The sequence below is a fragment of the Pelophylax lessonae genome (assembly GCF_965119305.1).
Source record: "Pelophylax lessonae genome assembly, chromosome: 2".
Taxonomy (NCBI): domain Eukaryota; kingdom Metazoa; phylum Chordata; class Amphibia; order Anura; family Ranidae; genus Pelophylax; species Pelophylax lessonae.
The window spans coordinates 614,887,320-614,912,214 of record NC_138769.1 but is presented as its reverse complement, the minus strand read 5'-3'; the positions used below and the strand labels follow the sequence as shown (position 1 = coordinate 614,912,214).

At 47.9% G+C, this 24,895-nt stretch overlaps 1 protein-coding gene across 1 annotated transcript in view; it reads left to right on the top strand.

Annotated features, from left to right (window-relative positions):
* The window catches only part of RDX (radixin), a 384,898-nt gene that overhangs the window by 204,832 nt on the left and 155,171 nt on the right, over window positions 1-24,895 (top strand). Inside the window, exon 7 of the mRNA XM_082244940.1 lies at window positions 13,244-13,390. Within this exon, the coding sequence (XP_082101066.1) occupies window positions 13,244-13,390 (147 nt within the window). The remainder of the gene's footprint in view (window positions 1-13,243; window positions 13,391-24,895) is intronic.

Below are 24,895 nucleotides of genomic sequence, written 5' to 3'. Positions count from 1 at the left end.
GAGTAGTTAGGCAACAAGATTTGTTAATATAAAAGCTTTTAGCATATCACACCCCTAGGGCGGTCCCCTCAGTCAATACCTCCCTGCTTCCTGCATTCTCAACTCAGTTTCTAATGCCTAGCTTAGGAGTAGCTTGGCTGATACTGTGCTTGGGCTCTGTCTCAGCTTTCTATTCTCTTTTTTGATTTTATTAGAGTATTTTTCTCTTTCTTTTACTAGCTGTTATTTTTCTCAGCATTTAGTTTAGTTTCTTCGGATGAAGATGATCATACAGAGCTGGGTCTCGGACTGGCCACCCTGGTTCCCAGGGCTCAGGGCCAGGGGTTCCCCAGCCTGCCATCGAGCGTTCAGTCAGGTTCCCTGGCATATTGAACGACCCATCCCTGTTCGCTGCAGGGATGCTGACTGTGAGGTGGCTACCTCACTGGACGCCATTTGCGGTTTCGCACCGCAGTTCCACTGCGTCCTGGCTGTGACACTCCCTGTCCTCAGTACAGCGGTTTGGTCGCTAGAGAAGGCTCCCCACGCCATCCGGACTGGTAAGTACATTTCTATGTGGGGACCTGTCTGTTTGGGTGTGACTGTGTGACCCTGCATGTCTGTATATGTGCTGAGCTCCCTGTCAGATTCCTGTGTGGAATAGCTGCCTTTTCTGTGGGCTGCGGGGGGGGGGGGGCTCTCCCGATCTGCTATGTGTGCTGTGTGGGCAGACTGGGGTTAGACATGCTGTGCGGCGGCCGCTATTGCGGTCCGCCATTTTTTTGAGGCAAACTTGTGGTGTCCGGCCCTAAGTGAGTAGGGCGCGGTGTTTTGGCGCCAAACGCCGCCATTTTGATGGCGATCGATGTACAACCACATGTCGGCGCCATTTTGTAATTGCCCAAAAATGCCTCAGCCGAGCGGCCATGTTTGTGTAGCCTACATAGGCTTTATAGAGCGGTCAGTCATTACAACACTTCCTTTTGCTCTGGGACAGCGATCGGTGGCAGCAGCCTGTGTGGCCTCTCCAGGTTTTTACTTCTCCTTATCCTGTATTTCCCTGCTCAGTGTTCTTATCCCTGTGGGGGTCGATCTATGCAGTAGTGTGCAGTGGGCTACGCTCGCAGCGGTCTTAAAGGGGCAGTACTCCTTTTTCCTATTATTGCTGGGGCATGGATTCTCAGGAATGCAAGTTTCCTTCCACCTTGGTGGGGGGCCAAAGGGCTGCTGCATCCCCCGAGGGGGCTGATCTGGCTGCTATTGTGGTAAACTTGGCTTCTCAGGTGCTGATGCTAATGGCTGATAGATCCGCAAAATGGCCCAGATTGTCTATTTCCTCTGATTCAGAGGGCGATGGGGCTGCTATGGCTGGAGTGCCCTTCTCAGGGTCTCGTTCATCTCTGGACCTTGGAGGGTCTGAGGCTGAGGTTGAAGGGGTTGATAATTCTCCCCCTGGCTCGTCTGAAGAGATTGCACTCATGGATGAGTTGATTACTTCTATCAAGGAAACACTGCATCTGCAGGATGAACCAAGTCCTCCTGCTTTGATGTCCTCTTATGGGACGCAAAGGAAACGCAAAGCAGCGCAGGCTTTTCCCTGCCCTGCGGAATTTCAGCGCGCTGTTGATGAGCAATGGCGCAATTTGAAAAAGCCATTTACTGTGCCAAGTAAGTTTAAACTGCGTTATCCGTTTACACACACCACTGATGAGCGTTGGTGTGTGCCACCTCAGGTGGATCACGCGGTGGCGGTTTTGAATAAATCTACTGCGATCCCTGCTGAGGATACCCCGGTGTTCCGGGACCCTACGGACAGGAGATTGGAGTCTCTGGCCCGTCATTCTTATACGGTTGCTGGTTCTATGCTGAAGCCTATTTTTGCTTCCATTATGGCATCCCAAGCTATTGCGGATTGGACGCAGGTTCTCAGGCGCACCCTGGTGGCTGACTCTGCTCCACCGACGACATTGGCTATGGTGGATCAAATTCATCAGGGTGTCATGTATTTGTGTGATGCGGACTTGGATTTAGTCCCTTTTGGCTGCACGCCTCTCGAGTGTGGCGGTATTGAACCGTCGCCTGATATGGCTGAAATGTTGGTCGGTTGACCAATCATCTCGCAAGACTTTGGCTAATTTGCCCTACGCGGGATCTCGCCTATTTGGCGAGTCTTTGGATACTCTGATAAAGGGAATTTTCGGGGGTAAGAGCACTCTCTTACCCCAGACTCACAAGAATAAGTTTGTTCACGGTAAGAAGAATACCTAGTTTAGGCCCTCTCAGGGGTCCTTTCGTGCCTTTCGGTCGCAATATAAGGGCAAGTCCTTCAAGGGCCAAGGCTCCCAGAAGAAGCCGTGGACAGGTAAGCAGAAGTCCGGCCAGTCCGGATCCGCTGCCCATACCAATTCGGCCTGAAGGGGCGCCCTCACCCGGTTCTGGGGTGGGGGGACGTTTGCTCGGTTTTCTTCAACCCTGACTGGCCCGCATTGGGGACAGGTGGGTTCAGGAAATCGTTCGATCTGGATACAAGATCGAGTTTCTCTCTCGGCCGGCGAGCAGATTTTTTTTCCCTCAAATCTTCAGCTGTCTCCGGAACGCTTGCAGGATTTGCACCTGGCGGTGCGGGACCTGTGGGCCCAGGGAGTGGTGGTTCCGGTGCCTCATCGGGACAGATTTCGGGGGTTCTATTTCAATCTGTTCACTGTGCCCAGAAAGGAGGGCAAGGTGCGTCCGATTTTGGACTTAAAAGCTCTGAACCGCTTTGTGCGGGTTCGCAAGTTCCGCATGGAATCCCTGCGATCGGTGGTGGCTGCCCTGGTTCCGGGGGAATTCATGGCCTCCATCGACTTGAAGGATGCGTACCTTCATATCCCCATTTTCGAGGGTCACCAGAGGTACCTTCGATTCGCCATTGCGGAGGATCATTACCAATTCGTGGCGTTACCCTTCGGTCTCGCTTCGGCTCCGCGGGTTTTCACCAAGGTGCTTGCGCCGGTCCTGGCTTTACTGAGAGCCCAGGGCATCTCTGTCTTGGGGTATCTGGACGATATCTTGGTTCGGTCTGCGACCAGTCAGGGCCTGGTGAACGACCTGTCCATCACGATGCAGACTCTACAGGAGTTCGGTTGGACGATAAACTTTCCGAAGTCGGCGCTGTGTCCGTCGGTTCGTCTTCCCTACCTGGGGATGATCCTGGACTCTGTTCAAGCGAAGGTCTTCCTGCCGGAAGACAAGCTCCGGACACTTCAGGACGAAGTCAGGTCCCTCAGGGACAATCAGTGCTCGTCCCTTCGGATGGGTATGAAGTGTCTGGGTTTGATGGTCTCGGCTTTCGAGGCGATTCCCTTCGCCCAGTTTCACACCCGGGATCTTCATGCGGAGATCCTGGCCAAGTGGGACGGGCGTCCGCAATCTCTGGATCTGCGGTTTTCGTTGAGCCGCCTCACCCGAGAGGGTCTTTTGTGGTGGCTCCAGTCCCCGGCGGTGTCAGGGGGCAAGTCCTTTCGTCCTTTGTTGTGGACGGTGATCACCACGGATGCCAGCCTGTCGGGCTGGGGTGGTGTTCTGGGCGTTCTGTCCGCCCAGGGAACTTGGTCGGAGGAGGAATCCTCCCTTTCCGATCAACATTCTGGAATTGCGAGCGATAACCGGTTCATGTTCAGACGGACAATGCCACAGCGGTGGCCTACATCAACCACCAAGGGGGCACCAGGAGTGCCCGAGCGGCTCGGGAAGTAGCTGACATTCTGCCTTGGGCCGAGACGCACGTCCCGGCGATAACGGCAGTTCACATTCCGGGGGTGGAGAACTGGCAGGCGGATTATCTGAGTCGACAGGCCCTGGACCAGGGAGAATGGTCCCTTCACCCGGATGTTTTCCAGATGTTGTGCGCGAAGTGGGGTTTCCCAGATGTGGACCTGTTCGCGTCTCGTCTGAACAACAAGGTGGAAAGGTTTGTGGCAAGAACACGCGATCCTCGGGCAGACGCCTCAGACGCGTTAGTGGCGCCCTGGCATCAGTATCGTCTGATGTATGCCTTTCCACCGATTCAGCTGCTGTCCAGGTTCCTTCGCAGGTTAGCCTCGGAACCGCACACGGTGATTCTGGTGGCACCGGACTGGCCTCGCCGGTCTTGGTACGCAGACCTCGTAAATCTGGCGGTTGACGCTCCGTGGCGTCTGCCTCTTCGAGAATATCTCCTCTCTCAAGGACCGATATTCCATCCTGCTTTACAGTCACTGGCTTTAACGGCCTGGCTGTTGAAAGCCAGGTCCTGAAGGATAGGGGTCTCTCCCCTGAGGTCATTCCCACTTTGATCAAGGCTAGGAAGGCCTCTTCGGGGAAAATTTACTACCGTACTTGGAAGGCGTATTTTGCCTGGTGTGAGTCCAGGGGGTACTCCCCTCGCTCATACTCGGTGTCGAGAGTGTTGGCCTTCCTTCAAACGGGCGTGGACCAGCGTTTGGCGTTGGCCACGATTAAGGGTCAGATTTCTGCGCTGGCCGTTCTTTAAACGCCCTGTGGCGTCTAATTCTTTGGTTAGCACCTTTGTTCAAGGGGTGCGGCACTTGGCCCCTCCTCGGAGGGATCCTTTACCTCCATGGGACTTGAACCTTGTTCTGTCCGTGTTACAGCATGCTCCCTTTGAGAAGATCAGGGAGATTTCGTTGTCTCTGTTGTCCAAGAAGGTTGCCTTTTTGGTAGCGATCACTTCGGCTCGTAGGGTGTCGGAGCTGGCGGCCTTGTCCTGCAGCTCTCCCTACTTAGTGATTCATTTGGATAAGGTAGTCTTACGTCCTAACCCTTCTTTTCTTCCGAAGAGGATCTCGGAATTTCACCTCAATGAGGACATTGTCTTGCCTTCGCTTCGCGCGAAGCCTAAGCATCCAAAGGAGGTGGCTTTGCATTCCTTGGATGTTGTTCGGGCGATCAGGGTTTACCTGTCATCGACGAAATCCTTTCGCAAGTCGGATTCTCTGTTTGTTCTTCCAGAGGGCTCTCGGAAGGGCATGGCAGCCTCGGCTGCGACCATCGCCAAATGGATCAGACAGACCATTGTGCAGGCCTATGCTTTGAAGGGGAAGGTTCCTCCTTTCCCTGTGAAGGCGCACTCTACCAGGTCTCTGAGTACGTCTTGGGCCTATCGTCATCAGGCTTCTGTGGCCCAGGTGTGTAAGGCGGCGACTTGGTCGTCCGTTCACACCTTCTCCAAATTTTACAAAGTGGATGTTCAGGCATCGGCAGATGCTTCCTTTGGCCGTAAAGTTCTTAGTGCGGCAGTGCCTTAGGGTCCCTTGTTTGGGCCCTTGGCTGTTGGGGTGTTTTACCCCTGGGTTACTTGTTCTTTCCTGGGTTGTTACTCCTGTTGAGCACGTTTTTTTCCTGTTGCCCAGTTGGTTCTCTTACTTGGTAAGGTTCCTTTCTCTGCTGTGGGTACTGCGTTGCTTTAGGCGCGGCTGCGTTTTTCCCACCCCTCATGTCTACACTGCTCTGGGACGTCCCGTTGGTGAAGATTATGAAGGGGCGGCGACTGTCGGAGGACGTAAGAGAAAACTGAATTTTTGTAAAATCTTACCGTAAAATTCCTTTCTCTGAGTCCTCCGACAGTCGCTGCCCCCGCCCCTCTTTGGGGTTTGTTTATGTACTCTACTGCTATGCTACTGAAACTGAGTTGAGAATGCAGGAAGCAGGGAGGTATTGACTGAGGGGACCGCCCCCTAGGGGTGTGATATGCTAAAAGCTTTTATGTTAACAAATTTTGTTGCCTTGCTACTCCTACGGAGCAAAGGTCAATACCATTGGTGAAGATTATGAAGGGGCGGCGACTGTCGGAGGACTCAGAGAAAGAAATTTTACGGTAAGATTTTACAAGAAATCCGTTATTTTCTCAAAGATAACCTTCTGACCTAAGCCATGGAGAAAAACCTAAATCTTTTGGATGTTTACCCCCCCCCCCCATGTCACTTTACTGTCAAGAATACAGACTCTCTTAAGATATATTTTACCTGTATAGGATTTGAGACCACTGCAATTAACATTCCTTGTAAATTAAGCAACTTAAAAATGGTATTGGCACTTTCGAGCTGATTGCAGAACGATTGTAGCTCACTTACTATTTGCAACTAGAATAGCCTTGGCAAAACACTGGAAACTATCCTCTCCCCCCACAATAGGGGAAATCACACATAGTCAATTATCAGTATGAAACGGAGAAACTACTAGCATACAAAGATCACAAAGTGTCTTCATTCCAATACAAATGGTATGCATGGCTTAAAATGTTCCCTGACGTGGACTAGGTAGTATGATTTAAAAACATGTTGTAATTATTTAAGGCTCTTGACTGGTGTCCTCTGGTGGTGAACCCAGATCCTTCCCTCTTCCCCACCCCACCCCTCCACTAGCCCTTCTTTTATTTTTCTTCTCGTTCCTTTTCCCCTCTGATTCAGCACAATGTTGAAAGTTTGCTAGAATGATAGCTCGTTGCCTTCCTTTCAGGAGAGCTTTTCTTTTAGAATGAATTTGCTTTCTAATGGGCTCCTCACACGCTGGCGGCCTGGACCCCGGAGTGAGGGGGCGGGTAGTGGCAGCCCGCTTTCTCCAGTAAGCGACGCTGGGGACTACCTGTTCAGTGTGTTCCCATTGGGGGGGACAGGTACTCCTCTTTTCACCTTCCCACTCCGTCCGGGTTCTAGGTCCGCCCTCGCCCATGGTTTATTGAGATGCTGTTCTTACTGGTATGCCTATAATACAATTATGGTTGGGGGTTCCCTATGTCGGGGGCTCTCAACATTCCTTTTTGCTCATTGTCAATTTTTCTGTATTTGCACGTTTGAAGCTGCTGTTCATGCTTCAGTTTATGTAACCATGGCTTTAACCAATACTTTGTTATTACTGTATTATCTGAAAAACTTTCAATAAAAATTTAAATTGGAAAAAAAAAAATGGTATTAGCACTTATTCTTTACTAAAAAAAAACAATGGTATACATAGTTACATAGTTACATAGTTACATAGTAGGCGAGGTTGAATAAAGACAATAGTCCATCCAGTTCAACCTGTGTAGGTGTGTGTGACTGTAATCATCTAACATAGCCCTCAATCTCATGATCCTTGAGATGTAAGTCTAAGAGTCTTTTGAAAGTCACCATACTACCCGCAGAAACCACCTCTTGTGGTAGACAATTCCACAATCTTGTAGCCCTAACAGTAAAGAACCCCCCACGTTGCCTGAGGTTAAAACGCTTCTCCTCTAATCGCATTGTATGTCCTCGAGTCCTCATGCAATTCCTTCGAATGAACAGCTTTTCTTCTAAGCTGAGATCCCCATTAAGATATTTATAAATTGCTATCATGTCCCCTCTCAGACGTCTTTTCTCCAGGGAAAATAAATCGAGCGATTGCAGCCGCTCTTCATAGGTAAGGTCCTCCAACCCCCTAATCAGTTTAGTTGCCCTTCTCTGGACTTTCTCCAGCTCCAACACATCCCTCCTGAGGACTGGCGACCAGAACTGGACAGAATACTCCAGATGCGGTCGGACCAGAGTTTTATAAAGTGGAAGGATTATAGTCTTATCTCTGGAATACATCCCTTTCTTTATGCATGCTAATATTCTGTTGGCTTTGGAAGCTGCCGCTTGGCATTGCATGCTGTTGCCTAATCTATCATCAACTAAGACTCCCAAATCTTTCTCCATTTTTGATTCCCCCAAGGGTTCCCCTCCTAACGTGTATTGTGTTTTTATGTTTTTGGTCCCCAAGTGCAAAACCTTACACTTCTCCACATTAAACCTCATTTGCCATGTCGTTGCCCACTCCGTAATTTTGTCCAGGTCATTCTGTAGGATATCTGCTTCATGCTGTGCAGTTATTGCCCTGGCCAATTTTGTGTCATCTGCAAAAACTGATAACGAACTACTGATCCCTTCCTCAATGCTGTTTATGAATAAATTGAACAAGGTTGGTCCCAGGACTGAGCCCTGGGGCACCCCGCTTACTACCTCAGACCAGTCTGAGTATGCGCTGTTTATTACTACCCTTTGGACACGGCCTTTTAGCCAATTCCGTATCCAAGAGCAAACCCTGCTGTCGATACCTGCAGACCTTATTTTATAAATTAAGCGCTTGTGGGGAACTGTATCAAACGCCTTAGCCAAATCCAAGTACACCACATCCACTGGTCTCCCCCTATCTAGCTCACAGCTCACTTCCTCGTAGAATGCTAAGAGATTGGTTTGACAAGAACGCCCATTTGTAAACCCGTGCTGGTTACTACTGATGATGTTGTTGTCTTTAGCATACTCTACGATATAGTCCCTTATCATCCCCTCCAAAAGTTTACATATTATTGATGTCAGACTGACAGGCCTATAATTTCCCGGGATATGTCTCTGGCCCTTTTTGAATATCGGAATCACGTTAGCCTTCCTCCAATCCCCTGGTACATCTCCTGTCCTAATACTGTCAGCAAAGATCAGGAACAGTGGTCTAGATATAACCATACTGAGTTCCTTGAGCACTCTCGGATGTACGCCATCCGGGCCTGGTGATTTGTTTGTGTTAAGTTTATCCAGTCTTTCCCTGATTTCCCCCTCTGTTAGCCATAGTGGCAAGTCCTGTGTATTACTACTAACCATACAGTCATGGTCAGTGTACCCTTCCTTTTCCTGCGTAAAGACTGACGAGAAAAAAGAATTCAGCACGGTTGCTTTTTCAGTGTCCTCTGTAACCATCCTCCCATCATCGTTAATTATGTGTGCAATATGCTCTGCCCTAGTTTTTTTGCTGTTGATATATTTAAAGAATTTCTTTGGGTTTTTTTTACTATCCTCCGCTATTTGTCTCTCAAAGTTGATTTTAGCCATCTTGATTTCGTGTTTACACTTCTTATTTTCCTCCTTGTATTGCTGGAAGGCCGATACTGTGCCCTCTGATTTATATTTCTTGAAGGCCAATTTTTTTCCCCTAATAAGTTTTTTAACGCTACGGTTTAGCCAGCCAGGTTTGGCTTTGTCTCTTCTAAATTTATTCCCCATAGGAATGCACTGCAAGATGCCTTTGCTTAATATTGTTCTAAAGCATTCCCATTTTTCCTCTGTGGTCAGTGATCCCAGGGTTTGGTCCCAGTTTACCCTTTCCATCAATGAGTACAATTTTGGAAAGTCTGCCCTTCTGAAGTTTAGGGTTCTTATGTTCCCCACTTGCCTTTTTATATTGTTATTTACACTAAATGTGATCATCCTGTGATCGCTAGAGCCCAGGTTGTCCTGGACTCCTACCTCCGAGATTATGTCTGGGTCATTAGTGATCAATAGATCCAGGATAGCATTCTCTCTAGTAGGGGAATCCACCAACTGCGACATGTAGTTATCCTGTAAGGTTTCCGTGAATAGCCGGGCCTTATGCGAGTGTGCAGTCCCCTCTTCCCAGTCAATGTCGGGATAATTGAAGTCCCCCAATATGATGACTGATCCTAGTTTTGCCGCTTTACCTATTAGTGCTAAAAATTCCAGCTCTACCTCCTCCCCTTGGTTAGGTGGCCTATAGCAAACCCCCACAACTACTTTTCCCTTATCTTCTTCCCTATCGAGTTCAACCCACACAGATTCTAAATCCATGCTCATCCCATCCGTAATGTCACTCCTTTCTAGCACCTTTATATTGTTCTTGACATAGAGACATACCCCTCCCCCTCTTTTACCAACCCTGTCCTTCCGGTACACCGAATACCCTTGGATATTGGCCAGCCAGTCATGTGAGGGGTCGAACCAAGTCTCCGCTATTCCCACAAGGTCTATGTCTTCCTCATGTACTAACATTTCCAACTCATCCATCTTATTAGCTAGGCTCCTGGCATTAGCATATACCCCTCTTAGTTTTACGGAAGTTAAACGTGATTGGCGGTTTTGTTTATTTCTGTTTGGTCTGCTGTTCTCCCGCACAGACCCGCCAATTGATGTTGTTGACCTACTGTCGCTGTTGACCCTACAACTGCCTTCAGTCCTCTGCTCCCTCCTGACTGATTCTACTTCTGAGCCCTCCCCCCCGTCTCCTAGTTTAAAAGCCCCTCCAACTCGGTGGCCATCTTTCTCCCCAAAAGAGCTGTACCGTCCCCATTAAGGTGCAGCCCATCCTTACTAAAGAGCCGGTAGCCGACTGAGAAGTCAGCCCAGTTCTCCAGGAACCCAAACCCCTCCTTCCTACACCAATTCCTCAGCCACTTGTTAACTTCCCTAAGCTCCTTCTGCCTCTCCTGTGTGGCTCGAGGTACAGGCAGTATTTCAGAGAAAACCACCTTGGAGGTCCTTTTCCTCAATCTATTACCTAAGTCCCTGAAATCGTTCTTAAGGATCCTCCACCTACCTTTAACTTTGTCATTAGTGCCCACATGCACCATGACCGCTGGGTCATCCCCAGCCCCGCCCAACAATCTGTCTGCCAGATCTGCGATGTGCCGAACTCGGGCGCCCGGTAAACAACAAACTGTTCGGTTCACGAGATCTTTTTTACAGATTTCCCTCTCTGTCCTCTTGATAATTGAGTCCCCAACTACCACAACCTGTCTAACCTTTCCTGCGTTACGGCCCCCCTTCTTCCTGGAGCCGTCCCTCCCCTGGCAGCTGGGGGAGGGCGCATGCTCCAGCTCTGCCACCCCTGAGTTGATATCCCCCTCAACCTGCAACTCAGCAAACATGTTAGGGTCTACCAACTCAGGACTGGCCTCCCTGACTCTCCTCCCCCTAACATTCCTAACAGTCACCCAGCTGCGTACCTCTGCTGCTTGCGTCTCCTCTATTCCTCCCTCCTCTATGCTGACCCCTGCCAGCGCCTGCTGGGTAATGTCCAAGCTCCTTTTCAGGTTGTAGATGCCACGCAGTCTTGTCACTGTGTTCTCTAGATCCACGATGTGGGCTTCCAGAGCAACAAGTCGCTCACATCTTGCACAGCAGTATTCGTCCTCGATTGTTTCATCAAGGAACGCATACATGCCGCAAGAAGTGCACTGAGTGGCATCCCCAATCCTGTCGGACATTATTACCCACTACTCTATGGGGATAATATTAACAACCTGCTCTTCCTTACCTACACTACCTCTAACTTCCCTGGTACAAAACCTGGGGTACCCACCAGTCGCTAATACCCTCACCAGTCGCAAGATACTCACCAGTCGCAAGATACTCACCAGTCGCAAGGATACTCACCAGTCGCAAGGATACTCACCAGTCGCAAGGATACTCACCAGTCGCAAGGATACTCACCAGTCGCAAGGACACTCACCAGTCGCAAGGACACTCACCAGTCGCAAGATACTCACCAGTCGCAAGTTACTTCACCAGTCGCAAGGATACTCACCAGTGCAAGGATACTCACCAGTTGCAAGGATACTCACCAGTTGCAAGGATACTCACCAGTCGCAAGGATACTCACCAGTCGCAAGGATACTCACCAGTCGCAAGGATACTCACCAGTCGCAATGATACTCACCAGTCGCAATGATACTCACCAGTCGCAAAGATACTCACCAGTCGCAAGATACTCACCAGTCGCAAGGACACTCACCAGTCGCAAAGATACTCACCAGTCGCAAGCTACTCACCAGTCGCAATGATACTCACCAGTCGCAAAGATACTCACCAGTCGCAGGGATACTCACCAGTCGCAAGGATACTCACCAGTCGCAAGGACACTCACCAGTCGCAAGGACACTCACCAGTCGCAAAGATACTCACCAGTCGCAAGATACTCACCAGTCGCAAAGATACTCACCTGTCGCAAGGATACTCACCAGTCGCAAGGACACTCACCAGTCGCAAAGATACTCACCAGTCGCAAAGATACTCACCAGTCGCAAGATACTCACCAGTCGCAAGGATACTCACCTGTCGCAAGGATACTCACCAGTCGCAAGGACACTCACCAGTCGCAAAGATACTCACCAGTTGCAAGGACACTCACCAGTCGCAAAGATACTCACCAGTTGCAAGGACACTCACCAGTCGCAAGGATACTCACCAGTCGCAAGGATACTCACCAGTCGCAAGGATACTCACCAGTCGCAAGGATACTCACCAGTCGCAAGGATACTCACCAGTCGCAAGGACACTCACCAGTCGCAAGGATACTCACCAGTCGCAAGGACACTCACCAGTCGCAAAGATACTCACCAGTCGCAAGATACTCACCAGTCGCAAGGATACTTACCAGTCGCAAGGATACTTACCAGTCGCAAGGATACTTACCAGGTACTCAGTTGCAGAGACAGTCACACAGCAGTCAGTCGCAGTACAGACAAACAGCTATTGATTTCTTACAGAGTACAGTCACACAGCTTTCCCCCTGTTTGCAGCTGCTGCTCTACTCACAGCTGCTGACACACACACACTGGGACGGATGTCTCCTCCTCCTCACTGGGCACGGACGGTCCTCCTCCTCTTCTTCCAGGCACTAAGGAAGGCGGGTTCCGACCTCCACCGCCGCTCTCTGCCTCGGCTCCCGTCCTCCACCTCCGCTCAGTTGCTGGTCCCTGCACGGTGCACCCGCACCCCTTGTGCGGCTTCCCCCGCACGTGTCCCCGCAGCTCCTCTTCCTTCCTCCTCTCTCCCTTGCCGCACGAACCGCACGAACCCTCACTTCCGGTTCCGGTTCAAATGTTAATAGTGAGGCTATCACCCTATTTTATATATTTGAATCTTATACCTATTATATCAATGATAATACACATATAATTCAAGGAGTACCTCCCCCAATATATAATTAATATCGGTTGAATATTATAAAAGTAAATATATATAAAACATTCCTAGAACTTATTCAATAAAGTAGGCCTATATATATGCTTCATATAATACAATGCCATAATAATATTTTTGCTAATACAATTACTACAAATAATAATGTTTCCTCAAGCAGAATTTTAAATGAGCCCTAAAAAAATGAAACCTTATGATCTCTTGTTCATTGTTGAAATCCAGAAAAGAACGACATCACTCTCATTATAACCTAGCCTGGCACCATGGCTAGTCCTTATCTTGGCATTTTGTCTGGGCCCCTTTAATTTATTGGCTTGAGCAGGTCTTTGCTGAGACTCTTAAGATTTTCTGTAAGAATCTTTACCCAAGGACAATAAACTTATATTCATCTCATGACAAAATGGCTGCCAGGCTGCCCAATATAGTAATATGTATAAAATAATATGTATGGGCCTTTTTAGCCTTTTAGCCCCAATAGTTCTGACATATCCTTATGGTATTTTTTTTCTCTACAGGGAAGACTCTATGATGGAGTACCTAAAAATTGCCCAGGATCTAGAAATGTATGGAGTAAATTATTTTGAGATAAAAAATAAAAAGGGCACGGAGCTATGGCTGGGTGTGGACGCATTGGGCCTTAATATATATGAACATGAAGACAAGTAAGTGAAAAATCTTGTGTTTTGTATGCGATTTGACCTCTGAAATTTTACTCTTAAAAAGGAAACCTTTAGAGTTGCACTCATTTTATACTGGAGATGCACACAAGAGCAGATATCATTTGGTCATAAGCTTTAACACCACCACCACTTCTGCCTAGAGCCCTTTATAAAGTACTCAGGCAATTTCTCCCAGCCTTTTGCCATGGGGACTTCACTGCAGGATGTTTGACCCCTGCATTGTTCTGTACTATAGACATGAAAAATCCGGAATATTGCTGCACTCCTTGGTGTCTGTATTGAAGCATTAAAATCACATCACAGGAACATAAAATGTATCGCTTTTCATGCCAAAAAGTTAGCGCTTACTCAAACCTTTGCTCTGTGCTACTTCGCGGATACTCTTACCCCCATTTCCACACCCTAGAAAGCTCTAATAGCAATGGATGAAACCAGGGGCAAGGGAACCATGGCAAAAGCTCAGGCAAACATTCGCTCAGCGGAAGGCTTTCAATTCTGCTTTGAATGACAATACTTGCCTTGCACCATAGTAAGACCCAATTTAAACATTGGTCTGCATTTGATTCTAGCTCTGTCTCAGGCAAACAGCCTATCTGATCAAGGCAGACTTTTCTGCACCCATGTCCTACTTTCTCAGACACCTAACAACTTTAATACAGCCATCACTACCAGTCTCAAAAGCGCCAGATTTCTATCTCCATCCCCTTCATTGTTATGTAGTTAAAAACGGAATTGCCTGCTCTAATAGACACAGTCATAGATGGAAATGAAGAGGCCCCAGAGGTGGTATCAGGAGGCCATGGAAGATTTCTCTCCCAGGCTCCTATACACCTGATATTCCAGCTGCATGCAGTTTGTTTGCCATTGTAAGCTATGTTCTCTTCTGCTTTGTGTAAAAGCCTTTACATTGAGTACTATGAGACCTGGTGAGTATAAAAAAAAAAAAGCCCTACTCTCATTAGAAAAAAAAAAGGCACTTTCACTATTGGAATAACCCTGAAAAAATGTGCACCCTCAGTATTCTATCCAGTGGAAAAAGAGGTCACAAAAAAGTGGACTGTTCCAGTAGTAGGCCCTGCTATCTCAGTCTTAAGCAAACACCTTACCATGCCTACAGAAGATTTTCCCTCCTTCACTTAAAGATTCTGCTGACCACAAACTTTGAGAAGGTCTTAAAGACTAACCTCGCAGGCCCAGCTCTACAGCTGGCTATTGCTGCAATTTATATTTTGTCAGACCAGCTAATTGGACTAGGGCATATAACCACCAAAAGGATCCTGTCTTCCAGCAGCAAACTTTAGCCAAGCAATTACTGACCTCCACTTTACTCTTTTTTGTGTTGATGCCTTAAAATATGTTGTGACACAAGAATCTAATAGTAAGCAGCTGACACTGCTTATAAAAGATGCCTCATTTGTATGCCCTTTGAAGGAGGAAGTCTGTTTAGTGAGGTATATAACAAATTCCTCAAAGATGTCACAGGAGGAAAGGTCGTTCCTCCACAACAGAAGTCTCTAAACCCTTCCTCCTCCGGTGTTCTACCTCCTCAAAAAAAAAAAAAATGCCCCATCACCCTCTTTAAGCCATATCTTCAAAACCAAAAACTCAGCCCTTCCTTTCAATGCTCTTTCTGAATTTCTTTTGCTGTTCTACAGCCAAGCAAGGAACTCCCCTAGCTTTGTAGATTTCAAATCCAGCCTTGACAATGGGAAAGTTGTTTCTTCCACATCCATGGAGGGTGGTGATAACCGCTTCACAGGTTTCGGAGGATTGTTCCTTGCTTCCAATCCCAGAAGGGAACAGTTTTGTGGAAACGCATCGGATGAAGAGCACGTGTGACGTCATTACAGCCGCTTAGAAGGGTGACACCGTGGCCAGCTTTTTTCATGCTCGATCTGTAATAAATTGTTTTTACAGATTCACACTATGAGGCTTCTTCCTATTTCATGTATGGCCATATGATGAGCTTATTCCATTTGATGCTTGCTCTGGATATTTGGGTGTATTGACATTGGCCCCAGGGAGACTTGCTGCATGCTTCCTTTGATCTCTGTAATCGGGATCATAACACTATGATAAGAGACCTTCCACTCCCAATTAGGAGAACCTCACAGTAGAGCACATGTGGAGTTTTTGCATCGTGGAACACAGAGCACTCTTCAATTGGCACTTTTCAGTGGACTGCAATTTTTATTTTTTTTTTTGTGATTGTTTTCATGTATATTTATTTTTCGCATCCACTTTGCACTCAATAGCATATTCACTTTGTTGTGGTTTGTATTGATATATTTCAGTGGATTGTATATTTTTTGTGCATTTCTATTTTTCACATCATTTTATTCATATTTAGTTATATTTGCACTTCAGTGTGGTTTACACTGGTATTTAGCACTAAGTGATACATGCACAGCTGAGCACTGAAGCATTTAAAGGAACATTTTGTTCACATTGCATTTATTTTCTATCACCAGATTTAATGGAACAGCGCACCATTTTTTCACATTTTTATTATCCCTCCTTCCAGGGTTTGGCTTACAGCAGTTCCCCTAAAATGTCAATGTAGATTTATTTTTGTTTTCAGAGGTTTTTTTTTTTTTTTTCTGTTTTTTTTTTTTTTAGGATAATACAAGGTCAAGGGTTGTTGTCAGAGTGAGTAGAAGCCTGTACCCATTGCTTCAGGTCAAATGACGAGGTTAGACTAGTTTAGAAGTAGTGGGAGTGTTCGTATTAACAGGGATGTTGAAGTTGCCGAGAAGGATTGTTGGAATTTCAGAAAAAAGAAAGTAGGGTAGCCAGGCAGAAAACTCATCAAGGAAAGTTGATAATGGTCCAGAGGGTAGGAAAATCACAGAAATTCTTAAGGAAATTGCAGAGAGATGTATACAGTGAGCTTCAAATGATGAGAGGAGGGAGAGAGGGGAACCTAGAAGGTGCTCTGTGGGGGGATAGGAGGATTCCCACTACACCGTCCTTGCGTCCAAAAGTAGGGGAGTGAGTCCAGAGAAGGCCACCATGGGAGAGAGAAGCAGGAGAAGGAGTGTCGGATTCATAAAGCGAGGTTTTGGTGACACAAGTAGATTAACCTCCCTGGCGGTCTGATTATGTCAGAATTTTTGTGCTAAAAGCGGTACATTGTTTTGCATGGAAATATGTTGTTTTATATTTTAGGCCTGTAATTCTTAGGAACAACTCACTTAAATCTGTCCAAACAAGAGCCTAGTAGACATCTGGGTATGATAAAGTTTGAAACACGAAATCATAAATTATAATAATTTGTTTCTTTAAATTCTTCATTGTTTTCGGGGTGGAGAGAATTCATTATCAGGGAGAATCTGTACTCTGACATGACGTGTGGTGTGGTGTGGCAAGTAATGTATTTGGTTATCCAATACCACTTCTGCAGGGGTTGCCCCACCACTCCCTGAAGAATTATTAGGCCCAGAAATTTCCAAAGGTCATCTTTGGTCACTGGTTCCCACTTTCTGCATCTTGCAATCTTCCGATGCATAGCCAATTGTTGCTCTTTGTACCGGTTTGGCTCGGTAACTATTTTTTCAATAACCTCATCGGTCAGAAATAATTGTAGGTATGCCAAGTGGTTGTCATGATCAACGTCAACTTTCATACCAGGTTGTCCAGTAAATAGTAATCTTGGGGGCGCTGCCTGATCCGTACCGCGGTAAATAGACGACCAAGTTTGCACATCGCTCAGTCGCAGAATCGTCGCCGTTTTCACTTTTAGTTCCTGATGACGAATTTTCCCACTAATTGCTATCGCTCAGTTATTCAAATAATTCTGATTCACTGTCGCTGTTTTCCAGTTCGTCCAGAATCGCTTTTGAACTAAAAGAACGCTTTTTGGACGCCATGGGAGTTCTCAATTTTCCAGGCACAAAGTACTGCAAAAAGTACAGGCAGGGCACTGGAAATGCCACTTGGAGAAAACCTGTGGTGAAATGGCATGATACAAAGTTGTAATCCTAACAGATTACACTGTATCATGTCATTTGTTTTATTGTTATTTTTTTTAACCTCCCGCTGGTTCCACCCCACGGCGTTGGGGCGCTCACAGGGAAGGGAACCCGGAAGAAGGTGCCCGCATCGGCCGAGCACATAGCGGGAGGATGGCTGGAGAACAGCGGGGGATCGTAGTGGAAGGTAAGTGTGATTGTGGGGTAATCCCGAGTGTGGCTCGGGGTTTCAGCTTTTGGTACTGTGTTTTTAACCCCGAGCTACACTTGGGAATACCCCGAGCCACACTTGGGAATACCGCTAGGGAGGTTAAGGGAGTTATTGAGAGAGGTCATGAACAGCGGTGAGTTTGTTGCAGACAGATCGGGCATTCCAGAGGTCACAGGAGAAGGGGAGGCTGGTTTTGGGAAGAAGAGGAATGGAAACTAAATTGCGACTGCTGCCAGAGGATGTGGGGTGATGGTGACGGGTGCGTTGGGTACAGTTAAATAAGGAAGGCCCAGGGTTTGGGGATATATCTCCAGAGCTTAGGAGAAGCAGAGTGAGGGGAGGTAATATGAATGTATGATAGAAAAGAGCGAAAGTGCAACCTATTTAAAGAACCCTACTTTCTCTATCGTTCATCGACAGACGCATCTCTTCCTATTCATAGACTCATAGGGTTATGCTCCTCCTTCTAGGGATAGACACTAGGTGGGAAAAATAACTTTTCCACGCCTATGAGGGCTGTCCCAGCAGCCATAACCCTTCAGGCTCTGCTATTCTCAAACCGTTTTCCTCTGCCTACTGTCAGGGATAGGCCTAGCTCCCTGCTGGGACATCGGTCTTAGCTGTAACAGGAAAGGTTGTGATATTTTTTTTTTTTTTTTTAACTGGTAAGTTCCTGAGGACCAAGATCCAGAGGAACTACAAGCAACAGCCGGCTGGTATTCGCACTGGATAATCTAGATCCTTAAGGTCTTCCAGCCTGGCCAGTGAGCATGAGCAGGTTATAGTCCAGAATTGGGCCTCGCCACGACAGTGCCCTAATGGATGGGAATGAGTCTGCGAGTGGATCGTCTCGCCGGGATGCAAACAACCTGAAATGTCGCAGCTTCCCCTTGGCTAACAGCACCCCCATCCCGGGTGGGAGGTGATCTTTTTTGGATCCTTGTACTGTGGTATGATGAGTAAAAATGTCCCCCCAAAACCCTTGGAGGTCGCGGGGGGGCGTGGGCCCCTCCCTGGAATGGTCGGACCTTAGGGGTTCCCTGGCACCCCTTAGGATATTAGGTGTCCCGGAGACTGTATGACGTGCCGGGGGGGGGGGGGTCGCCATTTTGCTGTGGTTCATGATCTCTCTGGGACTAATGTTCCCATTAGTTTGTATAGGCAGCCATTTTATGTATTTCCCCATTGAGAATGTATTGCTGCCATTTTCTTGAGTTCCGTGGGCTGGACAGACATGCAGCAGGTTTTTTTCATAATAGAGGCAGAGCTTTTTTCTCTTCCTGTGCAGCGCTGTGTTACTTTAGTTTTCTACACTGATCAGACTGGACGTTTTTCTCTGGGCTCTGGTTGTCTGGGACTCACTGCAGGTTTTTTCTTCCTCCTGCTCTATTATACTATATATAATATACTAATCAGAGTTGGGGGGTCCGCAGTATTAGCGGTGGGACCGCGTTTTTTGCGATCCTAAAGGGACATATACAAAATACATTTTTATTTGCAAATGGAGTCCCAGGATAAAATTTCACCTGTAGGCCCCCTGGAAACGACTGCCGGACCCTCCGGTTCACAGTTGCAGCCAGAAATTGCAGTTTTCTCTAGCGCTCATTGACAGACGTAGTCCTCGGTGATACAGCACCTTCGGGTTATGTTGCCTCCACAGGAGCAGGACTAGACAGGAAATTAAAAAGCTCTGGCCACACCCTAGGGGCAGTCCCAGAGGGTATATCCTCTCTCTCTCTGCCTCAGCAAATCAGTTATTTTCTGTCTAGTTAGGAGTAATGACCTAGATACCTTGCTGGGATCTTCGGTCCTGGCAAGATTTTTTTCTTAAAAGATTTTTTAGACAGCTTTTTTTCTCCAGTGTTTCTGTGAGATCTTCAAGCAAGAAAGCTGAACTGGGCGACGGGCTGGATGTTGAGATCCGGTGGTCACCCCAGTTCAGCCTACGAGCGCTTGCAGGCCATAGCTCCGCGCTGGGTCGGCCGCGACAAAGTCCCATTAAAGGACTGACCCCGCGAGTTAAACGTCTCGCTGAAACGCCAAAGACCATGAGTCACGGCGTCCATATCGGTCGACAGCCCTCCCGCCCCGGTGGAGAGGGGTACTGTCAGGAGTTGGTGCCCGCCTGGTTCCGGTATGGTGAGTAGTATGTTCCCCCTTTTTCCCCTGACGGGTCTTGTGGTGAACGCGGGCCCCTCTCTGTATGGTAAGATAGAGTCCCTCTCTATCCTATAATGACACAGATCCTCCTACTTTGAGTGTGATTTTATGTGCAAAAAAGCCAGCAGGCTTGGTTTGGGAGCTAACAATCTAATTGTATACATGTTAAAAGATTATAATCTGTGGCATTCTGGGAATCTTACGGTGATAAGAATAAGCTACCTACCAGTCAGAAGCCACGGACATGTAGACTGCCTTCCTAATCGGATCTCCAGCTATTAGCAGGCCTCCCGAATGGCCATGCGGTCCGCCAGGGCCGGTACCGCCAACCACGCCAAATCCCCATGCAGAGAGAGTGTTGTGTGCCCTGCAGCACACCGCTATTCAGTACAGGCCGCCGCCATTTTTTTTGCTGGATCGCACGAGCCGCCATTTTGGCGTAGCCTCGTGTCTCCAGCATGGGGGCGGCCATGTTTGAGGTGATCCAAACACCTCGTGGAGCTAGGGGAGGCGCCGGAAGGCGTGCAGAGGGGCGGAGCCGCCTCCTTTCTTCCTGGGCAGCCAGCCAAAAGACTTCCTGTTTGTCAAGACAGCGCTGTAACCTGTTGCAGTTAAACTCTGAGCATCAAGTGGTGAGCCTGGGGGTCTCTCTCTCTCTCTCTCTCTCTCTCTCGATCGATAAGGATCCCTAGCAGGTAACACTAAGGGGCTTTTGTGGCGCTGGGGGTCTGTGAAAAAAAAAAAAAAAAAAAGTTTTTTATTTTTGTATTATATTATCCAGGAAGTGACTGGAATTATCATGGACCCTGCCACACATATTCCCCCACCTGTTTCCCTCGAGGGGGCCACGGGACCCGCCGGTGCACAGAGTGTAGAGTCATTTACAGCAATTTTGGAGTCTATGGTGGCTCGGGTGGAGGCGGCCTGTCAGGGACAGGGGTCAAGGAAGCGACCCCCGCCTACCCCTATACCATCTGACACCTCTGACTCAGATTCAGAGATGGTCACTGCAGTTGCAGGTTCCTCTGCAAGGGCTGTTATCCCAGGTAAAGCCCCCTCAGACAGTGAGGAGGACGCTTCTTCTCCTGCTATAATTCAGGAAGAAGCATTGGTGGACGCACTAGTTGTGGCAGTGCAGGAAACCTTAAAACTTGAGGCTTTACCGGCAGAGGCAACTGAAACAGAGATTCCTTTTGGTACTAATAAGCCCATCAAAACGGTGAAGGTTTTTCCTGTACCTAAATGTTTCGGTAATCAGATTAAAGGAGAATGGGAGCATTCTAAACGTACCTTTACTATTTCCAAGCGTATTGCTAGACGCTATCCGTTTGAGGAATCCATCATTAATAAATGGACGGTACCACCAGTGGTGGATCCACCTATTTCCAGGCTGAATAAAGCCACGGTTATTCCAGTGGAGGACACTTCGTCCTTTAAGGATCCGGTGGATCGAAAGATGGAAGCAGAGTCCCGCACCATCTTCTCTCTGATAGGGTCAGCATTTAGACCAGTAATTGTTATTGGTCTAGTTTCCCAGACACTTACGGAATGGGCGAAAATGGTACGCCAAGATCTTAGGGGAAAAGATATTCCCCAGGAGACATCTGATTTGATGGAACAGATTATACAAGGGCTACAGTTTATCTGTGACGCAGCCTTGGACACTACTCCCTTATTAGGGCATGCATCTAAGTCAGCGGTGATCCTCAGACGTGTGCTGTGGTTAAAATGCTGGTCAGCTGACCTAGGTTCCAAAAAGACCTTGACTAATCTCCCTTTTCAGGGGAATCGTCTATTTGGGGCCAACCTAGATGAAATCATTAAGGATGCCACTGGGGGCAAGAGCACTTTTTTGCCACAGGCTGCTAAAGCTAAGGGACCTCGCAACAAGCAAGGACCTTTCTTTACCGCCCATAAAGGGCGCCCGGCTGGTACTAGCGGGAAAGGCAAGACTCCTCCAGGAGGGTTCAAGAAGGGCTGGTCGGACAAGCAAAGGACCAACCCAGCCAAACCCGAAGCAAAGGAGTACACAGCCTGAAGGTGCGCCCCCACCCGGTTTCAGGGTGGGGGGACGTTTTCACCGGTATTCAGGACATTAGATCGAGCATCAACCACTACTACCGGTGCGATTCTTCCCTTCCAACATTTAAGTACTACAGGAAGCGGTAGTTACCGTTCCCTGAATAGATCTTTTCCTTTACCTTTTCCTAAGATTAGTCCCTATACCTCACAGGAATCGGATCTGGTTGACCAGATAGGCCAAGTAGCCTCTAGTCGGGTGACTTCGGTCCCTGAGGTTCAACCAGAAAATATCACCTTTCCTGATAACAATCAGGTATCTGATAAATGTATGGGAACAGAAAACGACCAGACTTTCTCGGATGGTCGGGGCCAGATACCTCTAGGGACGCCTGGTTCAGATTCTATCAGCGCCAGTGGTCCTAGAAATTCTAGGCTGGCCTCCTCAAGCCGGCCTGGCCGACTTGGACAGGTTAGTCGTAGACGTTCCGTGGGAACTTCGTCTCAGGGAGTGTCTGTGGTCTCAAGGACCAATTTACCATCATGCTTTACAGTCGCTGGGTTTAATGGCCTGGCCATTGAGACCCAAGTACTGAAGGACAGAGGTTTGTCTACTTCAGTCATTCCTACCCTTATTAAAGCAAGGAAAGCGACACTTCCAGCAAAGTCTATTATCACACATGGAAGACTTATATTGCGTGGTGCGAATCTTTAGGATTTCCTCCACGTACTTATTCAGTGACTCGAATATTGGCCTTTTTGCAACAAGGGGTTGAGCAGAAGCTAGCCTTGAGCACCATCAAGGGTCAAGTTTCAGCATTAGCAATCTTCTTTCAGAAACCTTTAGCTACCAAGTCCTTGGTGCGGAATTTCACCCAGGGGGTGCGGCACCTGGCTCCTCCAGTCCGCGCGCCCTTACCGCCCTGGGATCTTAATTTGGTTTTGTCGGTTCTACAGAAACCTCCCTTTGAAAACATCAGGGAGATTCCCTTGCTTACTTTATCCCAGAAGGTGGCCTTCTTGGTGGCTATTACTTCTGCTCACAGGGTGTCAGAACTGGCTGCATTATCATGCCAGTCCCCATACCTAGTGATTCATAGGGATAAGGTAGTACTTCATCCTAAGCCATCTTTTCTTCCTAAGGTGGTTTCAGATTTTCATCTGAATGAAGATATTGTACTACCTTCCTTGTGTCCTCAGCCCAAGCATCATCGGGAACATGCGTTGCATTCCTTAGATGTGGTTCGGGCAATCAGGGTATACCTGAAAGCTACGGAATCTTTCCGTAAGACGGATTCACTTTTTGTGATCACGGATGGCCCCAGAAAGGGTTTGCCTGCATCTGCCGCGACCATTGCCAAATGGATTAGACAAACGGTGGTACAGGCTTATTCTATTAAGGGTCAGAGTCCTCCGTTCCCTGTTAGGGCGCACTCCACTCGAGCGCTCAGTACTTCCTGGGCCTTTCGCCATCAGGCGTCAGTGGTCCAGGTATGTAAGGCGGCCACCTGGTCGTCGGTACATACCTTTACAAAATTCTATAAAATTGATGTGACGGCATCGGCGGATGCCTCATTTGGCCGCAAGGTTTTGCAGGCCGCAATTTGAGGAGACAGGTGGTCTACCTCGAGGGTTTTTTTCTGTTTAAAAAAAAAAAAAAAGAAAATTTTTTCTCTTTTTTTGTTGAGTCTCATCATTAAGGATGAGCATTGTAAACTTCTAGTTGGCACCGGTTGGGCCTTCTAGATTGGGATTTGATTTCATTTTCCCACCCCTCAGTTGTGATACTGCTCTGGGACGTCCCGAAGGTGGTGTATCACCGAGGACTACGTCTGTCAATGAGCGCTAGAGAAAAATGGATTTTTGTAAAATCTTACCGTAAAATCCTTTTCTCTTAGCTCATTGACAGACGTAGTCCCTGCCCCTCTGTTTTTTGAGTTGGGTTAAAATCTCTAAAGACTGCTTTTTCACATAACTGATTTGCTGAGGCAGAGAGAGAGAGGATATACCCTCTGGGACTGCCCCTAGGGTGTGGCCAGAGCTTTTTAATTTCCTGTCTAGTCCTGCTCCTGTGGAGGCAACATAACCCGAAGGTGCTGTATCACCGAGGACTACGTCTGTCAATGAGCTAAGAGAAAAGGATTTTACGGTAAGATTTTACAAAAATCCATTTTTTTTTGCAAAGCCTGATGTCAAAAGGGGAATTTGTCTGTTCTGGTGTTGCCAGCCGCAAACATCCTCCGCCCTCACCTCCATTGGCAGGGTCCTCGAACTCTGAGATAGATATGGTCACCGCAGACCACCTTGAGGGGTCGGTGTCTAAGCATTCTGGCGGTGAAGAAGACCTGTCCTCAGCCGCCGCGCCGGAATTCGCATTCGTGGAAGCCCTGATAGTTTCAGTGCGGGAAACTTTAAAAATGGCTGATGAACCCACAGCGCCAGGTATGCAGGTGTCTTTTGGCTCCCGCAAATCCCATAAGTCGAAAAAGGTGTTCTTGTCCAGAATTTTTCTCACTGTTGTGGATGAACAATGGCAACGCATTAAGCACATGTTGGTGGTGCCTAAGCGTTTTGCACGCCGTTAGCCCTTTGCAGAGGCAGTGTCCACTAGGTGGACTGTACCACCAAAAGAGGATTTTCCTGTGGCCAGGTTGAATAAAGCGACTCTGGTACCGGTGGGAGGGTCTCCAATTTTTTCAGATCCCGTGGATAGACTGGAGGAATCCTTGTCCCGCCATTTACACGTGACAGCAGGTTACATGTTAAAGTCTAACTTTGTGAACGTTCTGGGTGATGTTACTTAAAAGTAACTTGGAAGCTGAACGGCTTCTCCCCTGCAGTGCTGGAACTGATGGACCAGTTGGCTCAAGCCCTGGTGTTCTTGTGTGATACGTCCCTGGATGTAGCCCTGTTAGTGGCTAGGGCATCGGCAGTGGGGATTGCTATTAGGCACATGGTGTGGCTAAAGAGCTGGTCTGCTGACCAGGATTTCAAAAAGGCCTTGACCGATCTTCCTTTCACAGGGGAGAGGCTGTTTGGCTCCTCTCTGGATGAGTTGATCAAAGACCTCACTGGGGGTAAGAGTACTCTTCTTCTTCACAATCCTCTAAGGGCAAGGCACCATGT